At 42.8% G+C, this 24,006-nt stretch overlaps 1 protein-coding gene across 2 annotated transcripts in view; it reads right to left on the bottom strand.

Moving 5' to 3' along the window:
- SLC22A23 (solute carrier family 22 member 23) overlaps nt 1-24,006 on the bottom strand; it is a 109,943-nt gene that overhangs the window by 24,441 nt on the left and 61,496 nt on the right. For both annotated transcript variants that reach the window (XM_038130087.1, XM_038130088.1), the window contains exons 4-5: nt 10,748-10,916; nt 5,243-5,370 (exon numbers count right to left, since the gene is read on the bottom strand). In XM_038130087.1, the coding sequence (XP_037986015.1) occupies nt 5,243-5,370; nt 10,748-10,916 (297 nt within the window). The remainder of the gene's footprint in view (nt 1-5,242; nt 5,371-10,747; nt 10,917-24,006) is intronic.

Below are 24,006 nucleotides of genomic sequence, written 5' to 3'. Positions count from 1 at the left end.
AGAATTGCACAAACTCCACCAGTTCCTGCTACTGGACAATAGGGGCCCAGCAGAAGAAACCCAGACCCTCCTGAAACTGATGTAACATATAAGAGGACAACAAAATCACTGGCTGGGTATATTTTTTTAATTTTGAGATAGAAATCTCTGTGGGTGACACACAGCCTTCAAGCAGCACACTGAACTGTTCTAACTACATTTTCCACATTTACCTGACCACCCTCTGGGAGCTGCATGAAGCATTTAAGTTTAGCACCATTAAACACCCAAGAAACAGGATCTGGCAAAGGAGGACATGTGGCAGGTTTGTACCTCACTATCACAGGGAATCACCTGTATTATGGAACCAGGAAACTTGCATTTCTTCTCCAGATAATACATTCTTTATCTATCACAAGCTTTTCACAAGCTTTAACCAGTAGTGTAGTGATGGGTGCGATGGTCTGAGGATATGAGTAAAGCTTTATAGGGAAAGAGACTGACTTTCAGACTTAGGCATTTTCACCCTTCCCTCTGCTATTTACCCCAGTGGAAATGGAAAATGCATATAATTACAGAGATTCAAGCTTCATGCTTCGGAAAAAAAAATGTACATAGCAAAACAAAACAGAAAAATAGCTTATGTTTAAAGAAAAGTGATGGCAGCATGTTGTTTCAGCAGCAAGAAAGGTGAAAGAGAATTTTTTTTCTTCAAAGGGAAAACTCCCTGAAAAACCACAGCTTTCCTAACTGCAATCCACACACATCCACACACAGAGTACTTATCACCACTGTACCCCCTGCATCTTGTCCATGTTTGTACCCTGCATGCTAAAGTACTGGCATCTATTTGGGTGCTTTACCTTTGCTGTCCACCTTTTGTAATTACATCAATATTATTTCTCTAAGCTTAGAAGGGAATTTTGGGAAGGAACAGCTATAACTTCTCTGCCCACAGGACCACTGCTGGTTTGTGTTTCCATCCAGAGAGCAAAATGGGAACTTTGTTTTTTTCAAAGCTGGCCAAGCAGTTGTTTTCATGTTAAGGAACACCTGTAATGTCTCCCCACACAGGGGAAGCCAAAGAGAACTGCCCAGGGGTGGGTTTCCATGGAAGCATCACGTGTGACACTTGGGTAGCTGCTGATACAGCGGTGTCTCAGGTGGAGCATCTCCCAGGACACCCAAACAAGGCAGGGCTGGGTGCTGGTGCAGCCAAGGTCACCTTGCAGCAGACAATCTGTTCCAGACAAGAAATAGACCCTTTAACCCCACACAAAGAAAGAGAATGCATTCCATAAAAATAATGAAAGCCACCTGAAGTGTAAACACAACCTTTAAAAGGTGTAAGGATGCTTGGTGCTTTAGGATTTCCATTTCCCCTGAACACTCTTTTCTCCTGTTTGTTAAACAATCTTCATACTTCCTTATAATTTATGACACTAAGGTCAAAATTACTGTCCCATAGCTGCACTGAATTGTATGTTTGCTTCTCATTCTACAGGGAAACAAGTAAGAGATGAAGTTGCTGGAGAAACTGGTAGTGAAAAACCTGTACTGAATTAATATTATCAAAATATTTTAATTTGTTCATGATTGAAGCTGACTTTTTTGGGTAGTGCTTTGAAACATATGTCAACAAAATTCAGCAAGCCTGTTTTAAAAATGGACATTTCAATACACAGTTGAATAAAAAAAAAATCCTTGATGCAAAAACAGATTTAAACTTTTTATTTTCTAAAAGAGGGCAAAGTTTAAAGCTAACTGGTGAAATTTTGAGTCAAAACATACTAGGGATAATTTAACCAGCTCTAATTCACCTATGTTTCTTAAACATTTAAGAAGAAAATGCAACCACATAAACCCAAAAATCTCATTATAAAGGCAAATTATTCCTGCCCAAAATCACAAGATACACCAAGCACTCCAAAATAAAGCCACTTAAAGTTGCTAAGGAAAAAGGTCCCTTTATGCAGCAAACATCCGCCCTGGGACAGGCTATTGAAGATAAGGGCAGTGTAAATGTACAACACTCTAGACTGCTACCAACACCCCTTGTCTCACTTTAATTTGTTTCCCATGTAAGCACACTCCTATTCCATCTTGCTGGCTGGGCATTGCCCATCAGCTGCCCACCCTCATTTTCTCCTGGCAGGGGTTGTTATGGCAGCTGCTGGACTTTTCAGCTGCAGCTGGATCACTATCTGGATTTTTAGTTGTTGCCTTTAGAGACATCTCCCAGGAGAACACTGGCAACCACTCCAACCCAAAGACTGTCAAAAACAGCAGATAAGTTTTGCTTCCTTTCCCCCCCTTGCCACCTGACACATGGGCCACCTTCCCATGGAGCAGAAGCCCTACAGATGGTTAGTGGCACTCTCCACTACAGGCAGTGTAGCCAATGGATGAGCAAAAACCTTCAGAAGGCAGTGGAAATGGTGTAATTCTTCAGAAAGGAATATCAGCCTGCTCACTGCTCGGAGAGCAATTCAAAATTAAATTTTCTTGCATCCCAGAATACTTTGTCCTCTTGAACACTGCTTATTTTTACTATTGGACTCACATCAAGTGCCAAAATAGGCATATGTGAAACTCCTGTAACTCCTGTAATGATCTGTTATATTGGATACACTAATTTGATTGGTATGTATGAGCAAAATTACAGTGGGATTTTCAGCTGGAAGGGACTGCAAGTGTGCAGTTTATCATTTAAATGCATCGGGAGTAATTCAGTCAGAGGAGGCTGTTACAACAATGCAGTGAGGAATAATCAACAGCAATACAATGGCCCCTCACTAGAGCAAAACAGTTTCCAGCCCTTTCAGATGGAAAACAAAGAATAAAACAAATCACAAAACAAAAATCCCTCCACACAGATAGGAAAGCTCAACAATGGAATAAAGGGAAAACAAGGGATATCTGCATAGGGCTCAATGGCACCCTTTCTCCCAGACAAGTACCAGTTTTTTACCCATTCCATGCTAGAGCAGCTATGGGCATGTTATTGCAGCACACAAGAGCAGAGAAAGGGTTCCTCCTCCTTCCTGACCCACTGCAAGATACAAGCTTGATCACACTCTTAATTCAAGAATCCTACTGTCTTCCTGTCCTCACTCAGACCATCAACACCCCCATACACTCAGAATGAGAGAGGTGGTCCTTCCTTCAGTAGTTTGTACTTAATCTTATTTCATTTTTTTTTATACTGCTCCTCTCTTACTCTTCCTACAGAAATGCAGCTTCCTCCCAGGGCTGCATCAGAAAAGACTTTAAGTGTGGGGCTGCAGAAAGAGTTTAAAGAGAAAAAGTTAGGGAAGAAATAACAAAAAACCCCAGCAATGTCATCATCAACAAGGAGGCAGAAATTACCATGTTCTGAATAATTTATAAATTGCAAATTTATAAATTTGCTGTACTGACAACTGCTATATCTAAATGTATTTGCAGTCAGAGGATCCATAGTATCAAGGCATGCAATAACATTGTTTTTCCACATGAAAGGGAGTCCTCTCCTTAAACAAGAGCGTACTCCTACCATGAAACTGTTGAGAAAAGTAATCAGTCACAAATAATAGTCATAAAGCCATTTTGAAATTTAGCATTCCTCCATGGGCAATATCATTATACATGGCTTAAATATATCCCTCCAGCACACAGTTGTGTCTTTATTATTTTCCTTAAAGGAAACACAGGTAATTAGTTTTTTCTTTCCCCTAAGATATGTTTTATTTCATCTGCAAATTCAAGAAGCCAACTGACAAAAGCCAAGTTTAGGAATTGGTTGGGAAACTCCAAGGCCAATTGCTGGCTCAGGGACCCATCATTTCTCAAGATCCATAATTTATTCCGAGGAAGACTTGCAAAAATGCAAAAATGTGGGGGGATAACAACAGGTTAACGACAGCTCTCACATCCCTAATGCTTTTCAAAACTTTACCAGAAAAATAGTATTTACACTGCAAAGCCATGTTGTGTGATGCAGATCCAGGAACTGTAACCCCAGACACACAATTACATGCAAGCTAGCTAACTAGCACCAGTGTGCTGACTGCACCAAAAATCACACCAATGACCTGGGAATGCATACCAGACATCCTGAACTGGGCTTTCCATCCCTCACTGATGGAGACTGCTTTTATTCATTAGGCACTGATGTTAATGGTGACAGTTTTCTAATCCTGAACAGGATTAAACCTGTTCCAGTGCTGACTGATGTCTTTAACACTGACTGATGGAAACTGCAGTTACCCCAGAGACCTTCAACAAGGATCAGACAAGTACAGAAGCATCACTTCTACCCACTGGCAGAGACACTGGCCGAAGTTCCCCCGCAGCCCCTGGGGTCAGAGCAGGTAGTGTTGGAAAAGCAGGGGAAATGTTTCCACCATTTTCTGACAAGTGGGTAGTCTGATACAGATTGCAAATGACAGTGCAAAATGGGTGTTTATGGGCAGAATCAAGCCTGTGAAAAGAAAAAGGGGAGCCTGAACCAAATCTGACAGGTGCACTAGGGAGAAAAAGATCAAGAAGCTCTTTGCCTTTGTTGTAATTAGACAAACACACATACACACACGCACAGAGTCTCTTCTGCACAGCAATCTACAAGACAGTATCTTGGCTTTTTCAGTGACAATTTTGGTGATGAGGGGAGCCAGCTCTTTCAAAAAGCATCAGTAGACCAAGGAATTGATACTTCAGACTCTCAAGCAAAAACTGCACCCTACTACTGTCACTTGCAGCAACCCTCCATCCCTAAAGCAGCATCACTCAGAGGATGCAGGAGAGGAAAGCAAAACAGCTCTTGGAGCAAAGGTTTAAAGAGAAACTCTAATGTGGTTTAAGTTTCCCATGAGGCTGGCACTTTAGAATAGGGGGTTTGAGTGCTGCTGCTTCTCCAAACCAACAGAGTAAGTGTTGGGTGATGGGCAGGATCCCAGCAAGCAGCTTCCTTAAAACACAGTTTCCAGAGGCACACAGAGCTGAAGGCGCACTCTTGTAGCCATGGTAAAATTCTTCAAGAGATGTCTCTAAAGACACACGGCACTGCAAGACAAGACTATAATTACTAGGACTGTTCAACAGGCCATGTAGTTTTTAACAGAGTGCTGGAGTTTGGAATGGATTTTCAAGAGCAGAATGAATGAACGAATGAATGAATGAGATGATTTACAGGCAATAAATGGATAATTTAATTCTGGGCAGTGATGCCACGTGCAGCTTTTAGAGAAGAGCTGGGGGATTTGCAGTTGTCTGTCCAACTCACCAGGCACCACTCCTTTGATGTCGCTTTCTGTGTTCATCCTGTTCTTGTGCGTGAACTGAAGGATCAGTTCCTTGGATGCCTCAAACTGTTGTGTAGCCATCAGCCACCGAAGAGACTCTGGGAAAATACTTTAAAGAGGGAAAACAGGTTAGGGCTGCTTCCAATTTTCTGTCAGAGGACAAACTGGTAGAGTTTTAGCTGCACATTTAACCACTCAGAAGCTACATAATTATTTCAAAATACAGAACAATAACTTATGAAACAAAAGAGAGGGAAAACAGATTCAGAATGTGCCAATTTATGATATTTTCTTTTATCCTGTTTCACTAATCATAGAGCAAGTATCCTATCACATGGAAATACGACACATTGGAATTTTATAACATATTATGGGTGCTCTCTCCATTAATATAACTTGAAAGAAATGAGAGGAAGAGGCAGCGCTGTCTGCAATAGACATTTGATGCCAAAAAGGGAGCGAATAAGATGAGCAGTTCACACATGGTAATTCAGACCAAAGAAAGAAAACAGCTGACAGAAGTTATTTGGGTTCTCTTTTAAAGACAGATGAAAGAGAAGAATTACTTCTTAGGATGATAAGCTTCCCTGACTAAAGATAATATTTTGTTAGTTGCCTTAAAAACATATATATGCATACAGTTTAAAAAGTCCATTTTCCGTCCAATTGTTTCTTACAAGTGCTGATATTAACTAGATTAATGAGCTTAACTGGTCACTCTCCCTTTTTTTCCCAAATGAGTTAATTTTTATACAAAAGAGATACATAGCTCTTAGAACAAACCCCAAAAACCTCCCATACTTCTACAGACATGAAAACTTTCAGATCTCACTTGGTTTTTTTTCATGACTACTCTTCCAAAAGACCATACTAAAAACAAATTCAACAGCTACTTTTAACTTCAAATACGTAATAAACCCTCAAATTTCCTTCACAAAGCACTGATCTTTGCTGTGGATGCTGCCCAGTTCTCATCCTTCTAAGCAGTCAACTGCAGCATTATTGTACTATCTCTTAGGGCTGATACAATTTGGAAGACACCTTAGCAAAGCCTCCAACTGAGACACAGTAAGTATTTTTGGAAGAAAAAGTAAAAAGGAGAGAAATCAGGCAGACTGCAATCTAAATGATATCAGCCAATAAAAATATATAACAACTGTGATGATAGCCATTCAGTTTGACAGCTTATTTACTACTCCTCACGCTGCACAGATGATTTGGCACATCTTCCAGCAGAAAGTCTTGTAAAGAAGAAGCATTTTTTAAAAGTACTAAGAACTTTTTGAATGCAAAATCTCTGCATGCTTGGCCCTGGTGAGGGTACAGCCTCAGCCACCAGCCTGTAAGTTTTAGATTTTCAACAGTCTGCTTACAGGTTCCAAACAACAAGTCCTGTGATGACCACCCACATGTAGGGAAAGGGAAGGAGCCGCAAGGATGGACATCACAGGCTGGAGAAAAACATATCTCTTATCTTCTGGGTCCTGCAGGTTTCTCAGACTGGAAATGCTGAAGCTTAGCATCTTTCAGGTGCTCCATTACTCAGTGTGAGCAGAGAGATTCCTTAGGGACACTTAAAAATCCATGGGTTGCCTTGAGTCCTGGTCATCAGTCCAGTCACATTCAATAAGAGCTTCCATGGTCACAAATTCTCAAAGAGTGTGACACACTAAGTCTGGTTGCACCCAATGGACTCTCATGGCCAGAGTAGAAGTCTCATCACATTCAATAAATCTCATGGCCAGATGCAAAAGTGTCACTTACTGAGCAACAGGAATGCAGGTTCTTGGGTTGCTGGGGATAAATACACCGTCTATGGAAGCACACACTAATAATATTAAAAGCATGAATAATACAGCCATTGACAAATGCATTCAATTGTGAGATGATTAAATAGCACTAAAAGTATGATCACAAACATAAGCTTGCTTTTTGCATTTCCTGAAGAAGCACTCAGTATTGCTGAGTCTTTGAGTCTTACACAGCATGTAGTGAGAGGGGACATAGGTATAGCCCATCGACGGTCCCAGGATTCAAAGGTGAAGCCTTCTCTGACCTCCTTCCTCAATTAAGCTACATTTATAATGTTTTCTTTGAGGGAAGGGAAAAGGTAAAGTTACAGGTGATGTCATTTTGTGTTTAGGTTGGAATTAGGGTGACTTCAGTCTTTAGCATATGGGGGGGGTGTGAAAAGTAATACATATTTTTGAGCTAATGTCACACAGTTCAGCTTTTGGTCACCTTTTGGGTCATTCCTTTGGCTTACAGTTCCCATCAGCTTCATTGTTTTAAACAGAGCATGACCACAATTCCTCCATCCTTTGTTTCCTGTCCCCCTTAGAGCAGTACACCAAGCTCCCTCAGTGTTCCTGCTCCAAGGTGTGCAGACAGTTTGTCCCTGGTGAACCACAGCCAATGCATGCACTCCATCATGCTGACCTTTGTTTTTCAGTATTTTCCTCACAGAGCTGGCTGACTGTCTGCTACCTCCTCCACCGGGAAGGAAAGACCATGCTTTCACAGTCAAGGAAAGAACAGGGGGTGGGGTAGAGTTTAACTTTCATCTCCTGTTCCACAGCTGCTGCTGCTTGGGAGAGGAGAGGAGGATGACTGGAAGGCACACTGGGGAAAAAACATCTTAAGTTTGAGAAATCCTAAGAGGAGAGAATAATCCTTGATAAAGACCAGGAGGGTACCACATGTAGCTGGAAGGAGAGCTGTGATTCTGTGCAGATGGCTGGAAAAGGGATGCCCATGGAAAGGTTGTAATGTATTGTCAATTAGGGGTCTGACTCAGGTCAACAAACACAGTTATTGCAACTTTGTGTCTTGGTGCGAGTAAATACTATCTAAAAGCACCAGAAAAGAACCAGCCACCTCTTCTATTTCTTCAGTTTTGGTTAGAGTGAAGCAGGAGTTTATCTCAAATTACTGATGCCTTTACTGACATTCACGGCATCATCCTGTCTGGATCTTCCTTTGCTCAAGAGAGAAGAAATAAGGTCTCTGTATAGCTGGAGTTCCCCTTCCATTATGGCTCTAATACACTCACACACTTGCAAGGAGTCTAACTTCTATAAAATCATTGTTATATACCTGTCACAAACCCCTGTGCCTATGTCTGACTTACATGGGTGCCTTTCTGCCCTTCCAGAATGACCTAAGAGCCCAATAGGGATTATCTGCTCCATACTTTTGTATACAAGCCCATCTGCCCATCGCTCCTAGACAAATCTGCTGCCTCTCCCTTTTCCCCCATCCATACCCAGCTTCCCAATCCACTCAGCCGTGCACCTCCTGGGGATTGTATAGCCTGCCATGTGCATGTGGCCCACAGGAGAGCAAAACCATAGGTGGGAAGAGGGCTAAGCCCCAGCCTGGAGGGATAAACAGCACTCTCATAGCAGGAGATGGAAGTAAAGAGAGTACAGAGGAAGGAGGAGGCAGCACAGGGGCTATTTGCAGCATCTGTTGACTCACTGCTTTGGGTACATAATGGGGAATTAGCAAGCAGTGCAGTTTTCCAGTTCTTCTTTTATTACCAATCAGTTAGTTTTCTTCCTTTATCTGTAACACCTGCTGCGGGTCCACGTTCCATTTGGAAGGAAAGAAAGAGGTAATAAAATGGTAACACTTCCCAGAGAATATGCAACAGATGGAAGCAAAAAGCCTAAGAGAAAAGTACGTACTGTACTGACAATATAATTAAAGAGGTATCCCAACCAAGGCTCATTTCTGCAAATGCAAAAACCCTGGGCAACACAAATCCCAATCCTCTGGCTATTACCACTATTCTCAAGCTGCTATGCTCCACAACATATAAGAGGAACTTATTTGCTTGGTTTGCCTGCCCTGTCCAGCTAAAAAGTCACAGAGTTGTTGCAGATTACAGCATAATTTTTAGCATTTCCTACCCCTTTCAATGCCACTCGGGAATGACCTCTCAACAGGAATGTGTGAGACCCTGCCGAAGCCACCCGAAAAACGTGTGGCCTCTAAAAGACTGCTGAGGGGTGCCTGTTCTCCATGCCATCCCCCATGTTCTTTAGGCATCTCCATACTACTGTACCATCCTTTTGGACACAAATGTCTGTAAATATTCTGTTTGATGTTGTGTTTTATCCAGTGGTGGACATCAGGTTTTTCAGCTGGCGGGCATTACTCCATGAAGCTTTGGAGCAGACCAGCACATGTATAACGTATAGCAGGTAAGGGAGAGAAGAACAGCATCACCGATTAACAAAAACACTCTTAATTATTCATCAAAGAGGTAGATGAGGCTGTCAGGATGAGGCTATTTAAATGTTATATGTTGGAATGCAGGGGTAACCCTCCACTTCTACTGTCATTATTTTGCAAGGGACTTGTAACTCTCCTGAGTCCACATTTTGCCCATGCTGAGGCGTATCTACCTTGGGAATAAGCAGTGAAATCCCCACTGAGGGTTACCACCATCAACACAGGAGGGCTCTATAAGAAGTTAATACAAAAATGTAACTGTTACATACTGCAACAAGTTTTTACATGTTGTAACTTGTCAGGCATTACAACTAGCAGCCTAGCTCGCTATGGCACACAAGCTTGGTCCGGCACAGACTGGTGGCCTTTTCCCTCATTTTTCTCAGTGTATAATAATGAAATATTTTAGACTCGTTAGTGTTCTTACTGTTATGGTTTTGTACAACACTACTCTCATAAGGCTCTGTTGTCTTGTGCTGCCACTGCGTGTCACTATTAAGACAGAACAACAAAGAAAGATTTTTTGGAATGTTTATAAAGTCATGATGGAGATGGACCTGGCACTATTCCCAAGGTGAAAGCCATCCTACTTCTCTCAGGACAGCCGTACCCACACCACAGTGCCCCAGACAGAGAGTGGGACTGGTTGGAAGCGGGGAATTCCTTGTAGGAACAATCCCAAGCCAATGCCTGGCACAGATCAGCCACCCAGACTTCAGCATAGCATGTGCTAATTTGGGCAAAATTGAGTCTAGTTCAGGGCTGACTACCTCGCGCATACAAAACATCCAAGTGTGCTTGTTCCAGGGCTGACAGATGTTATTTGTAACTTTTCTTGGATCAAAGAAACCAACAGTGTCAGTCCAGAACCACAACATAGGTATTAAAGGAAAATATAGCCATGCAGTCACAATCTGACAACAGCTAGGCTGGGATGCATCCTCTCAAGAGCTATTTTAGTCCTCAAAGGGGACTTGACAGCCAGAATAATAACAAAGTACAACTTCACCTCGGTGAAAGAGGACTGTCCTCCAAGTGCCCACCGTGTTGTAGGGTGTAGCATATGTGCGTGCTACAGCAGATTATAAAGTTATTTTTTCTTATTTCAAAGTCAAGCTTTGCACAAGGTGAATGGAAGAACAAAGGGAAAGGCTCATACGTATTGTGAAGCACACACACTTCCCGACAGTGCAGCATCTCCCAGGTCCAATATCGGGAGCTCCTTGGCAGGAGGAAGAAATACTTACACCCAGTAAAACAGCATCAGCAGGAAGGGACAGATGATGACTGCCTGGAGGACCTGCCAGTCCCTGCAGAGGGCAGCCAGCCCGGGCATGAGGAACTGCCCCGCCATCTCGATGAAGCTCGCCACCATGGTGATCATGAACCGGTGCCCAGGAGGACAGAGCTCTATCCCTGAAACACAGAGTACACAGACAATCAGCCCCCACCAGCAAAGACACCCCCAGAGCATCTCTAGGAAACCTGAAGGGAGTTCATGTCCTTCAGGAGCTTGGGTCAAAGCTATGCAGAATCAAATAAGTTTTGCTTCCTCCCATATTTAGGCTCTAAAGAAGCCCATTAACAGCTGTCTGTGGTGCAAACATTGCGACTTCCATATACCTGCTGCATCCTCACTGCCAGATTTCCTTCAGTCTCTGCCTAGAGAAGCATTTTACTTAACAATAAGGTGTTTATTTTTAAAAGGGAATGTATGGTCAAACACAAACCAAAGATCTTGGGTAATGGCTTTCCACACTTCTCAGAGACACCACATGCCTTTCCTAACAGTTTGCTGGGAGGTGGAAGAGCACAGCTCTCAGCAGGATGCAGGCACCCAGCTCAAATGGGATGCCACCTGCCCACAGCTTAATATGCTCTGACTCAGCCAATTCCAAGCTGGATTTTGCTGAGCGTGTTGTTTCTGGGTTTGTTTTTCCCAATAGCTTATCTTGATCAACTTTCAAACAGGCCAGCCTCCCATCTGTCTTATCCTGCCCTCCCATCCTTCCTTTTGCTGTGGGGCAATTTACCACCATCACTGGTATCTTTGGTTGCCTCAGCTGTCTTGTGACAAGTGAGTAGATAAAACTCAGTTCACTAGATCAAATATTTCCTTAAACCCTGAATTCTGGTTAATTTTATTCAGTCAGAAGATGATTTTGACAGCATCACAGCTGAACAACAAAATTTTAAAAAGTCACAGAAGGAATAGCAAACACAACAATGGGACTGGCTTGTGGAAATTTTTTCACCAGTAAGATTGTAATAGAAGCCTCTATATCATATTTCCCATTTGCCCACTTTCACTTGCACAGACTAATACTTTAGCTCAATAAACCTGCCACAAATGTTGTGTAGCACTTATTGGAATGCTGATACAGAAAGAGGCCTGTAAACATTTGTGATATGTTGCTGTCAGCATTGTTGCTTTTCAATGGGGTGTTTCCTATGGTGGTTTTAAATTAGAATTTAATGGTTATTAAAATTTAAACTGAAGAGCTCTAAGAAAATAGGAAGAGATGACAGTTGTTCCTTCATTCACTCTCTAACCTGCAGTTTGCATTTATCACTGTAACACAGATTTAAATTAACTGCCCTGGAACTAGCTTGTAGATCAAATGTAGGATTAAACACCACACATTTTGTTCCCTTGCTTTTCAGCCAATACAAAAACTACCAGTGGATTTTTGCCAAAAAAAAAGGAAATTGTATCTGTTGTAAGGCAGCCCAAATTTTCATTAGCCTAACCACAAACACAGCAGCTTTGGAAATGAAAAGGGGAGAAAAAGCTCTTAAAGACTCTCACATGCTATAAAAGTCTTTTACATTTTAATTTGGTAAAAAAGATTAAAACACAGAGCTCCTTATGACATTAATATGGTTTCATTCTTACTGATGAAGTATCCCAAGCCTAGGAAATTTTTGTTGTTCTATGCAAAGAGGTCACTTCCGTTTTATTTCTCTAATCTCCAAATATAAAGTGCTTCTGTTTGTTTTTCTAAACCTTAAAGTAACAGTTACTCACTCTCCAATATTCCTTCATTAAGTACAAGGTTGAGTTTTGTTGCCATAGAAACAGGAAGTCGGCATTAGATATGTAAGGCTTTAGCATTTCAATTGCATTGCTCAGGTCAGTATCAGGTAAAAATAAAAATAACCGAGATATCAACTTTTATATAAGATCAGGAAGCAGTGACCAAGTAATAAAAGTATATTTTATTAGGTCACTGGTGCACAGTAAAAAATTCTGCATGCAGCAGTTATTCATTGTATAGAAAGGAAATAGCTTCAGAGACTGTTTAGCATCTATATTCTTCTCTGGATTATCACATGCATATGATCAGTTTCTGCCCTTTCCTCTAAAAATGCTGGAGATGACAAGAAAATAATCCCTGCTCTAGCTGGTGTGACTTTCAAGCAACACCAGCAGCATATGAAATACCACGTCTCTGTTGAAATGCTTTACATATTAAGACAGCTCCCTGACTTTCCAACATATCTGGCTTGAATCTTATATGATAAAAGATTCAGCACTGCAGTTTTTAACCAGCATCTATCAGTCAACCCTTTCCCACCTCTGCAGCAAAGCCACCCTCTGCAGCAGCCTTGCCCTAGCAGCAGGAAAGGCACCCAGCTGATGCTCACACTGGGGCCTCGATGCACCCAGGCACGAGACCTCTGTGGCTGCAACAATTTCCACCCAGTTCACATGACAAAAACACCAACGCAGATAAAATCACTACAAGACTGAGATCAGCTTTATCCATCCATGGCAAATCGAGCAAGCAAGCTCCAGCTCCCCTAATCAATGAAAAAGTTTCCATCTCAATTACTTTGTGGAGCATGGAGCAAACCCTCGTCGTACCAAGTCATGGAAATTATCAATACCAAAAACTCCCAGGTACATTCATTTGCTCTACTTGGAAAATCTAATGTGGGCAAGGAGACACGCATGTAAAGGATTTGCCTCCTTGTCCAGCATTCCTACTCTATGCAGCTCAGTCAGAGCAGCAGATCCACATGAGACACCTAATTTCCCTAAGGCCCAGGCAAGTGTTCATGTGGGCAAGTTGAAACCTGCATGCAAAACAATCTTGCAGCACTCGGGCAGTGAAATCAGGCATGCTCAGGACACGAGGGACAGACTCTCTCGGTCAATAGGCACCCAGCAACAGTGGACAAACAGTGGATAAACAAGCTGGACCCAGACAACCCCTAAGGCAAAACTGCTCCCAGCCTGAGGGCAGCTGTCTTACATCAGGTGTGATCCAGACCTGGGCCCCCAGGCACAGGGCACTGAACACATGAGACGTGCACAGCATTTTGCTGGGAAATGTGGAAATTGGGTCCTGGGGCCAGACGTGTTATGCCCAAGAGCACTCAGGTTTGCTGGGGTGTGAGTGAGGGAGCTACTGAAGAAGCTCTGCAGCATCCCTGGGGGCTCAGCCCCACGGCCTTGTGCAGGAGGTCACTGCTCTGGGCATCAGCAGAGAGGCACGGTAAAAACACAGGTCAGACAACAGCAAATGGAACAGGCACTGGTGACAAGAGGACTTTACTTCAGAAAGGGCAAAATGTCTTTGCTGAAAGCTTCTGTCCCTGGCACTGGGACAAACTGGGCTGGTATCCTTTACAACAGTTTTTCAGGCAACCTCTTCTGAAAAGAAGATGGAAAGTGAGATAAAATCACCGTAAATATGCCATAGCCTGACATCTGAAATGCTGTCCTCTCCCCTTTCCAACTGGTTTTTCTCTCCCATCCTCTCCACCTGCAGCTGTGGAAGGAGCAGTCTGTGAACATACAGACTGGACACCGGGAAGAACTGCAGTATTACTGGTTTAACATCAGCTCATATAGCCACAGAGCATAGCCCTGCATAGCCCACCTCCTCCAAATCCCACCAGGCAAGCTGTCACTGCCATGGAGGGACTAAGATCCACATCCTGTCCTTTCTCACTCGATCTTGCACTTGCACACTGGTAATAATCTATTTCAGATTTCAGAAACCCTCTTGTTTTTCTTAGAAGGCTGACATTTATTCTCAGAATATTTGCTCAAGGATGAAAGGCAAATACTTCTATTTAAAAAAAAAATAAAGAAGTTAAGTCATTTGCAAATAGCATATCAAGAGGAAAAAGAGGCTACATTGCACTGCTTGAACAACTCTCTAGCATTCACTCTCCCATCTCCAGACCCAAAACACAAAGCAATTCTTGTTCTGCAGCTCCAGTTTTAGCTCCATCTGAAACCACAAGGTAGCAGCTTTTTGTGCCTTTCCAGTGTTCTCTCCCTGCCTAGTTTCCATCTGTAAGCCACCAAGACTGTAATTATATAGAAGTATCCCTTGGAGAAAATGGCCAAGACAAAGCACCTGCAGGCCAACAGCATCCACACTGAAAAAAAATCCCCAAGGAGACAGTCTGATTCTAGATTCAACACTCACAGTTACACATTATACGAAAAAAAAAACCCAAACAAAACGCCCCAGTTTCTGTCAGTTTCCCCCGTATTACTGCACACCCAATGCTCTTAATCCCTTCCATCTAAACACCCCTCTGAGATGTTCCTCTTCTTCAAAAGGGAGGAAAAAATGAGACTCAGGTGAAAAACACTCATAATCTGAGAAGGATTCTCTGGCAACATAGCTTTAGGTGTAAAATGTGGGACACCAGAAATTCCCAGCGGCAGTACCAGCCTACAGCACCAAGGCTGTGTTTGCCTCAGCCCCAGCAGTTGCTCTGCTCAGCCAAAAGTCAAGCGCAGGATGTGACCTTGAGAAAGAATTTTGCATTTGGACTCTGCTTTTTATCAGAGTACAAAAGGAAAGAAAAAAACCTTGAAGAGTATTTAGTTTCCCAAGCTGTTCAGCACCTCCAGCACGTCCCACCACCTCTGTGCTCCCTGAGGTCACCCTTTTGGCACGATGAGCTCTGCCACCTCCGTCACAGTGATCTTGAAGACTGCTGGGAGGTGACCCTGTCCCTGTTGCTGCTGTGTTTCCTAATTCCCACCAAGCTCTCTCAAACCTCTGGGACCTTGTCTTCCTCCAACACTCTCTGTGGATTTGCCCTCTGCTGTAAACAAATTGTCTCACTGGATTCTCCTAGAATAACATGGCCCCCAAGCTAGCTTTTGGCTAGCTGACCAGATAAAATTGCAGCAAAAACTATCAATAACTCCCAGACAAGTTTGCAGCTGGCTGCTAGGGGGACAGGAAAATAAAATTCAACATATCTGCTTATATACATAAATTTCCCCTTGGTTACTAGACACAAACTTCTAAGAGCTGCAAGCCCTACCCATGGGCTACGTACACTTCTCATCTCTCAGTTAGCATGCTTCTGATTCAGTCCTGGCTGAAATGGCCCAGGCTAAGCCAACACTCACTCCCGCATGAATTTAGACAAGGAGCACATCATCTTAATTGCCTTTGCTGTCACCAGAAGGAAAAGAAGCATCACGTGTAAATACAGTTTATTAGGGAACAGCAAATGAAGTAACATGTGGAAGTAAAGGTTATCACACAGACCGCAGTGCACAGGCAACCACCAATTGATGTAAGCACAGGACAGAGACAGAGTGAAAGGGAAGGAAAAATCTAATTTCCTCTCTGGAGAAATCCAATCCACTGCCTCAAAAAGGGAACAGTAATAGACTGAACCTCCAATAATAGTAATAGTATTATTTTCCCCTAACAGTACATCAAGACAGAAGTTACTCTAAAATACACCTGTGAACTGATACAGGTGCTCCTTCAAAGGTACTTTTCTACACATCATCAATTTGGTGAGAGTTCTTTTAAACAGATGCTAGCCCACCATTTAATTAACACATTTAATATGTGTCAAATCAGTTGCCTGAGCACTGACATAAGCTGAGCTGACAGAGCCATCAGGCTGGCACCAGGGCAGGCAGCCAGCACGACACCTCACCAGATGTGCAGCAGCACACTTAATTTCTGACCTCAATAGATTGCCTGGATCTACTGCATGGAAATACCCTGATAGGGAAATATCTAATCAGAACAGAATTATTTCTTATCAAAATTAATTCGGATGACCATTTGATATACAAAGACCAGGATAGTGCCAAAACTGATGCCAGGCAAAATACCCTTTAGATGCACTGTGGAGCCTCACAGAAAAGCATAGCATGAAAAAAAAGTAAATGTAGCTACACCTCTTATGCAAAATCCAACTAAAAAACAAGGTGCAACTTTCCCTCTCTTTACTTTCCACATGCCTGACTTGCTCCTGTAAGGCACAAATGAATAACACGCCATCCCTATTTCAGGCCTGGTACTGCTCAACTGCGTCAGGGTATTTTAGGAGGAGCTCTCTGAGCTGCAGACAGTCTGTAGCTACCCACAGGTGGAGGGTTTGGACCACAAGCACAGAGCCAGGTTGGATTCAATGCAGGGTGCTCACTCAACCCTCATTAACTCAGTTGCAGGAGTTGTGGACTTCCCAGGCACGATGTATATCCAGCAGAGCAGGGCAGGGCAAGGCTGACCTCAGCTCCTGCAGGGACAGGAGACCCTGAGCAGAAGCTGCCTGACCAGTGTGTGGGATGCAGAGATGTCTGCAACCATACCCTGGATGCAAGCTGTCACCCAGGGAGCATCAGTGGCAGAGAAAGAAGCACGTGTCATTCCTCTGTTCATCCCATGGCATCTTCATTTGCCAAGTTTTACATTGCACAAGACAAACAACATCTTACAAAACAGATGGCTGACTGCATAAGAAACCTTTAATATACCATGCTGCCTGCCACATACAAAGTAATAAACCCAAAGAAATGTTAAATCACATTTGAGGTGCTGCAGTTGCCATCTATCCTACTTCCAGAGGAAAGCAGCAGCAGCACCTCTACAGCTCCCAGCCAACACTGACTTTTGGTGACGGTTCCTGGATGTGAATAACAGCATTCTGAAACAACACAAGGAGAATGCCCCTGGAAACCCAAACAGCAGTGACAAAGAGCATGAGAAATGGGTAGATACAGAACACACTAATTTCAGTATAAAGATGGCTTAATTTAAATGCAATTAAAAAGTGATGAAAAAGCGTTACCATGACATATGTTTTTATGTATGTTAACTGCCATGTATAAAAAAAATTCTCCCCCACCTCCAGTCTAAAATTTCCTAACCCCCTTAAGATACTCTCCAAACTCATATGTTTGGTTATTTCTTAAAAAAACTGAGATTGCACAGAAACATACAGGACTCTTTCTTGTTCTGAAAAGGTAGATTTCTCTAAAGGAAATGCACAATTTCCTTTCACAGCAATGTTTTGCAAACCTAACACCTCTGCTGTTCACAACAGCTGGCACCTTTTCTCTTAGCAGGATCTAAATAATTATTGACATCTTTTTAACAGAAGTGTATATGAGAGGAGCTGAAACAAAATGTGAGATGTTTCAGAGGAGCTCATTTTCTTTGATGCTTTAGTTGAAAGGGATCTGCATCTGTATTTGTTAGTGAATTTTTAACAATATTGTAGCTACTCAAAATAAGAACAGAGAAGAAATTCAATAGCTGGAAATCTGCACTTCTCCTAATTTATCAATTGGCAAACAATATTCCAACACCAGCTGTTTCAAAAGCTCAGTTTGCAACCTTCAGGTGGATGATGGTCCTCAAAGAAGCAGGAACAAAGAAATAACAACATAACACCTTGTTTCAGGTCTATTAAATGCTTCCCAGCCTACTGAGACAGCAGGGCAGCCCCTCTCACTGCCAGCACTGGTCCCACAGGAGGTGCTCTTCCATGGAGGATTTTTTCACCCTTACCATCATGCTGTTGGATGAGTGAATAGATGCACTGAGCCCTGGATTTGAGCACACTGTCAGCAGAACTGCATATTGCTAACAAGAATTTGACACGGGAGACTTGAGTTGGTTGCAGCCTAGCTTATCAAACAGAAGAGACGAGCATGGAAGAAAACTAAATGGAGGACCAAGAAATGCACTTGGTGCTTTTTAGGTCGTAATAACGCTTTGCCTGCCCTGCACCTGCTCCCTCAGATCAAAGGGAGACAGCTTGTCTGAAGCTCCTCACATCCAGAGGCACAACCCCCAGAAAGCACCTTGCTCCTTTCCCTTGTGTCAAATTCATAACAAGCCCTGAATGGGATTACATAGAGAGTCTAAGCAAACATTGGGTGCTGTTTATTAAACTCTCATAAATACAATTGTAACCCCATACACGTGTGCAGATATATAAACACACAGAACTATTTATGGATATGTGGGCATATGCACGCCAACGTAACTGTAAAGGCAAGAGCCCCTAGCTCCTTTTCCTCCCCTGATCCCCCTGTGATGTCAGAAGCAATCAGTGGAAATTAGGGTGATGTCCTGAATAACCCATCCCATCTCAGGGACCTGAACTGCTCAGGTGGCATCACCATGTCGGAGAGAACGCGGAACACAGCAGCGCTGGCTGAAAGCGCGCACCGAGGGCCAGCAGAAGTGCAGGCGATTAAATCAAAAGCAATTAGTGAGCCTCTCTGTGAAAGGCTGTCACACATTTGGCCCCCAGGGCAGCCTCGTTTTTAAAGATTTATGCCACAAACTCTGGATAGATATTTAATGAACACTGTGAAAGGGGAACTGCAGGGATGCAGAACCAATGAGCTGCTGTGTTTTGTGCATTCTAAGCAACATATGCATTCACTGGAGAAGGAGGTGCCACTCAGACTAAGGGGTGACTTCTGCATTAATAATTCTCTGGCTCCAGGGCTCAGCATTAACCCTGACAGGGGTCTGGGAAGGAAAAAGCAGGCAGACAGAATTGGGACACCCATGCAACAGGAGAGAACCATGCCAAACACTGCACACAACCACTGTGCCTGAATAAGAAAAGGCAGGACAGCCTCTTGTCAGATCTCCTCTAATTTTAAGCTCATGATAATCCAAGAAGAAAAAGAGACTGTGGTAACGCATAGATGGTGAGAAAACTTCTCCTGATACAATAGCAGATGGTGCACCGTTAGAAGTAGTACAGATACAGTTTTTCCTCTTCCATTTCCCAATGAGCTTTTATCTTCCAAGTAACACTCCCATAAGGAAAGAAAAAATATATTCTAGGGAGAAAAGAGGAAAGACCAATGAAGATTTCCTTTTGGTCAATTGATTTTAAAGTGAAAAAGATATGACATCCAACCTTGGGAGAAAACCTGCTTCCTGAAGCAACGAAAATTCTATTTTTCATTCAAAATCAAGTCTTCAGTATCTGGTTACAGGCTGTTATTCCTTATGTTAAATGCATAATCTCTGCACTGTAGAGAACACTTTCCACCACTCTGTGCACATGGAGTGCTCCGTACAGTGGGGTCTGCTCGTGGCTGGTTTGTGGGCAGTTCTGCAGCACAGAGTGTGAGCCAATGGGCTCAGTGACAGTGCACAAAACATGTCAGGGAAAGAGCATTCCCTTTCCAGCCCTCTCCAAGCACATCCCTTCAAGCCAAGGGTAACTCAGCAGGTCAGCACCTTCAGGTGCACACACACAGAGGTGAGCACAGTGGAACATCCCTCACTGTGCTGCTGTCACATACAACATAAAATGACCTTAGCATTGCCAAAGCCTAAATATTCCTTAAATTTCTTCCTTGCTATCTTTAAAAATACCAGATGAAAGCTTTTGTGAAAGCTTTTTTCCTGTTAAGTACCAGAATTCTTTGATTTGGTAAAACCTGATTAGACAGCGAAGAACAATAAAAAGGGAATTGGCATTACAATGCCTCCAGCATCTCATATTTGCATGTAAATTGCTGTGCTAAGGATGTCTGTGCAATAGCAAACCAGACCACCCAGAAACATCCACTGGGATTCAAAGCTTATCCAGAATCAACCCCGAAAAATGTGTGAGTTTATTTGAGAGTTTCTCACACCCAAGATGAATATGTAGCTTCACCAGTTTCAAATAGTAATACATCCTGTTAAAACTGAGGTGAGAAATAAATGTTTTTGCTGAATGGATGGAAAGCCTCATATTGCTTTGCAATAACTTTGGAAAAGAGAAAGACAACATTTCTTTACATCTTCCTTCCATGGAAGCTGGCAAGTAGGCTGGGAATAGATGGATCTTCCTGACTAGAAGCCATCCTCCCATGGGTATGTTCACTTTTCTGCGGTGAAAGACCTCTTTCAAGAAAACTACTGCCACTTACAGAAGAGTTCAAATATGGCAACACTTGCTGAGTTGTTCCAAATAAAACTAGAATGAATTGCTGAGCTAATTAATAGCCCAACATTAAAAGGAAACCAAGCTCCTTGGAAAGAATCCAGCTGCAATTCATGAAAGCGGATTTCACTTGTTTCGATTACAACAGCAGTAGAATTTGTACACATCACAGCTACGGCTAAAATTGTGAAGATACATGCCCATACCCACACCTTGAGAAATGGATGACTCTTAACCTTCTCTAAGCAGCACCTACTTCGCTACATTATTTTCTGTTTCAAATGGTGGTTCACTGTACCTGTGGTGATACAAAGCCAAAGATAATAGCTGTGCATAGAGGTAATGCTGTCTAGGAGACCACCCAGCAGATCCTGGTGTAGACTTCACCTTGCCTAGGGACAGTCAAGCTGTACTCTTAAGGTCAGATGATCTTAGGGATGTTGTCTCTGCAGTAAGTTCTGCTACTGACTTTGAAGATAAATGGACACTGCAAGCAGTTTCTCCATTATTTGCATTTTTTATTTGTGCATCAATGCTTTGATTGCTTATAGTACATAAATGGCAACATGAATCTTATGTGCTGTTTCCTATGCAAGGGTTGCATCGTGTGGGGTGCTAGATCATCCCTGCTAAGGGAACGGTTTCAGATACTTCAAAAAAACCTCCTATATTTACCACCTTCTTGTAGCAAGAGAAAAAATGTATAGAAGGTGGGAGACAGAGAGAATGACAGAAAGAAGATTATGGTCATGGGAGGGAAGAGAGCTAACTAACAGGAGTGCCCTTGGCTCATCATACCAGATTTCCTTCCCACACTCAGCTTTGAATAAATCATTCCATTGCTTGACACAATAGAAAGAATTCAGTTACTGTTTCCAAATTTTCCTTTGTATCTTCTTGCAGACCCAGCAAGGGAATAAAAAAGGGCTGAACTGGAAAAGTACAGGAGTGAAATACCATTTTCAACTCGAACACCGGTTTGCTTCCTAACCTTATTCAACCACATAGAGGAACGTGGGAAACTACATGAGAATTCCTATCCATGTGAAAAATGCTGAGAGATGGGAGGAAAAAAGCCTTTGTGGCTGATCCTGCCTTTTCTGGTGTGACAGTGGATCCTCAGCACCTCCATGCAGGGCTCAGACACTACCACCTCCCAGGGCAGGTCCCTGTACCTGCAGGCACACAGCAAACCTGAGCACACTGTGGGCATGTGTTCCTCCTGGCATAAACAACACAGGAATGTCTTAGGGGCTTGAATATTTCCCAGATCAGGTAACCACACATCCAACAGAACGGGAAACACTCTCCACAACTCCAGAGCAGCACCATGCACATGGCTCAAGGGCAAAACATCCCCAGGAAAGGAGGGCAGAGCCCTTTGCCAGACCATTCACACCACAAACCTACAAACAACTTTCTCAAACACTTGTGGGAACAAGGAGGAACTGATTCCTGGCTACAAACCTATCTAACAAGTTCCACAGTCCAATTAGGAAAACCACCTTGTAGCTTATATCCAGATTTTACTAAGTTAGCAGCTAAAGAACTATATCCAGAAGGTAATCTGGGTTACATGGGAAGTAAGTATAACTAAATCTTAAAGATCTGTTTTTGTTGAAACAAAGTCTGTGAACACATAATTTGAAAAAAATAAAATTAATGTTCACTTACATTTGTATATGTTTACATAAGCAGAGAAGACAAAAACTGCTCTCCTGTCTTGCTGAATGATATTTCTAATCAAAATTAAAATTTCTCCAGACCCCTAGAGAAAGCTGCTGCACAAGGCTGTCCAGCACTGGACAGTAAGCAGGTCTCTTTACACGTCCTTGTCTACTTGCATGACATTCCCAGACACAGGGAGGTTTAATCACTAGGTTTAATCATGTTTTCTCATCTAAAAACAGGGCCACAGCCAGGGGAACTGGAATTCAGGCTGAAACCACTGAGCACTTCGTCTTGCTCCAGGTGGCATGGGGAAGCACCTTCCTTCAGCATTGCCTGCCTCAGTGCAGAACACCAGACTTAAGAATGGGGCCTTCTGTTATTATCACTATTTGCTTATTTTAACAGCAATATGAGGCTATATTTGGCTATGTCACAATGAAATATAGAATTTAGAAATTAGAGCTACAAAATTAACAAATAAATAACAATTCAGTTAAGCTATTTCTTCAGCCATTTCCTCACATTTATAATTTAGCCAGATGTTTCACAAGGAAGCAGGAATATCTTTTCTACCATGAGTATGAATAGACAGAAGTAAACAAAAAATCCCTTTTCTAAATAAACCAACTTCCTTTCCAGCTCTTGCCCAAAGGAGAGGAAATGTCAGGCATTCACAAAGGCTGGGTGACATGACATCCTGACTTGCTCCAGATGAGTGAGATGCCAGATATCTGCAGCAGAAAGCACAAGTGTGGGAGCAGCCCAAAGCACACAGAAGCTGCCCAGCTTCGTATCCAATCTCAGCACGGTGCCAGGAGAGGGCACAGGTACCACCTTATCCCAGGGCAGCAAGCAGGGAAGAGTCCTGTGATTTTGCCCACGCTGCCTTTTGCACCTGTTGTGCAGAACCAGTAGTGAAATTAAAAAATTACCTTTTCACGAAGAAAAAAATTGCAAAGCAGCTAATTAGCGTTTGCCCTCTGTTTCACTCTGCAGCAAGAGACTCTCAGCTCCCAGGGCAGCTGGCATGAGCTTCATACAGTAGAGCTCGCTCCCCTACCCTCCCTCCCCGCCTGTATTTTCCAGCATTCACTGCCCGAGGCTAAATTGCCAGTAAATACAGCGGATGGGTACTCCAACAACACACAACCAGCCTCCAACAGTTTCACTACTGGTAATGAGTTTCCCACTCTCCAAAATCTAGACATCACATACCCGAGCCTTTGTCTACATAGAGTTAAGTCATTTGGATAACCTTCACCCTGAGGTGGTTTTTCTATTAACCTGACCAGGAGCTGCTGCTCAGATCACTTTGCACCTGACTGCTGTAGAGCTATAAATAACACATCCACAACACAGCCTCGTACTCACACGTATTTGATTAAAATAAAGTCAACTAAAAGGCAGTCCACCTTAGAAATGGAAACAAATGGATACAGAAGGGCTGAGGAGTTGAAAGAATTACTGAGCTGGTTACTGTCAGGCTGCCATCTCCATTGCTGGTCTGGTATCACAGCAAAGTTTCTGCATAAACACATAAAAAATCAAAGCAGAAAGAAAATTCTAAATTTTTAGGGGGCGTAGAATTGAGAATAACACACCGATATAATAACAACAATACCACCACCACCCAGGGACAACT

Source organism: Motacilla alba, chromosome 2 (assembly GCF_015832195.1).
Source record: "Motacilla alba alba isolate MOTALB_02 chromosome 2, Motacilla_alba_V1.0_pri, whole genome shotgun sequence".
NCBI classification, from domain to species: domain Eukaryota; kingdom Metazoa; phylum Chordata; class Aves; order Passeriformes; family Motacillidae; genus Motacilla; species Motacilla alba.
The sequence above is the reverse complement of the archived record's forward strand: the minus strand, read 5'-3'. Positions and strand labels throughout refer to the sequence as shown.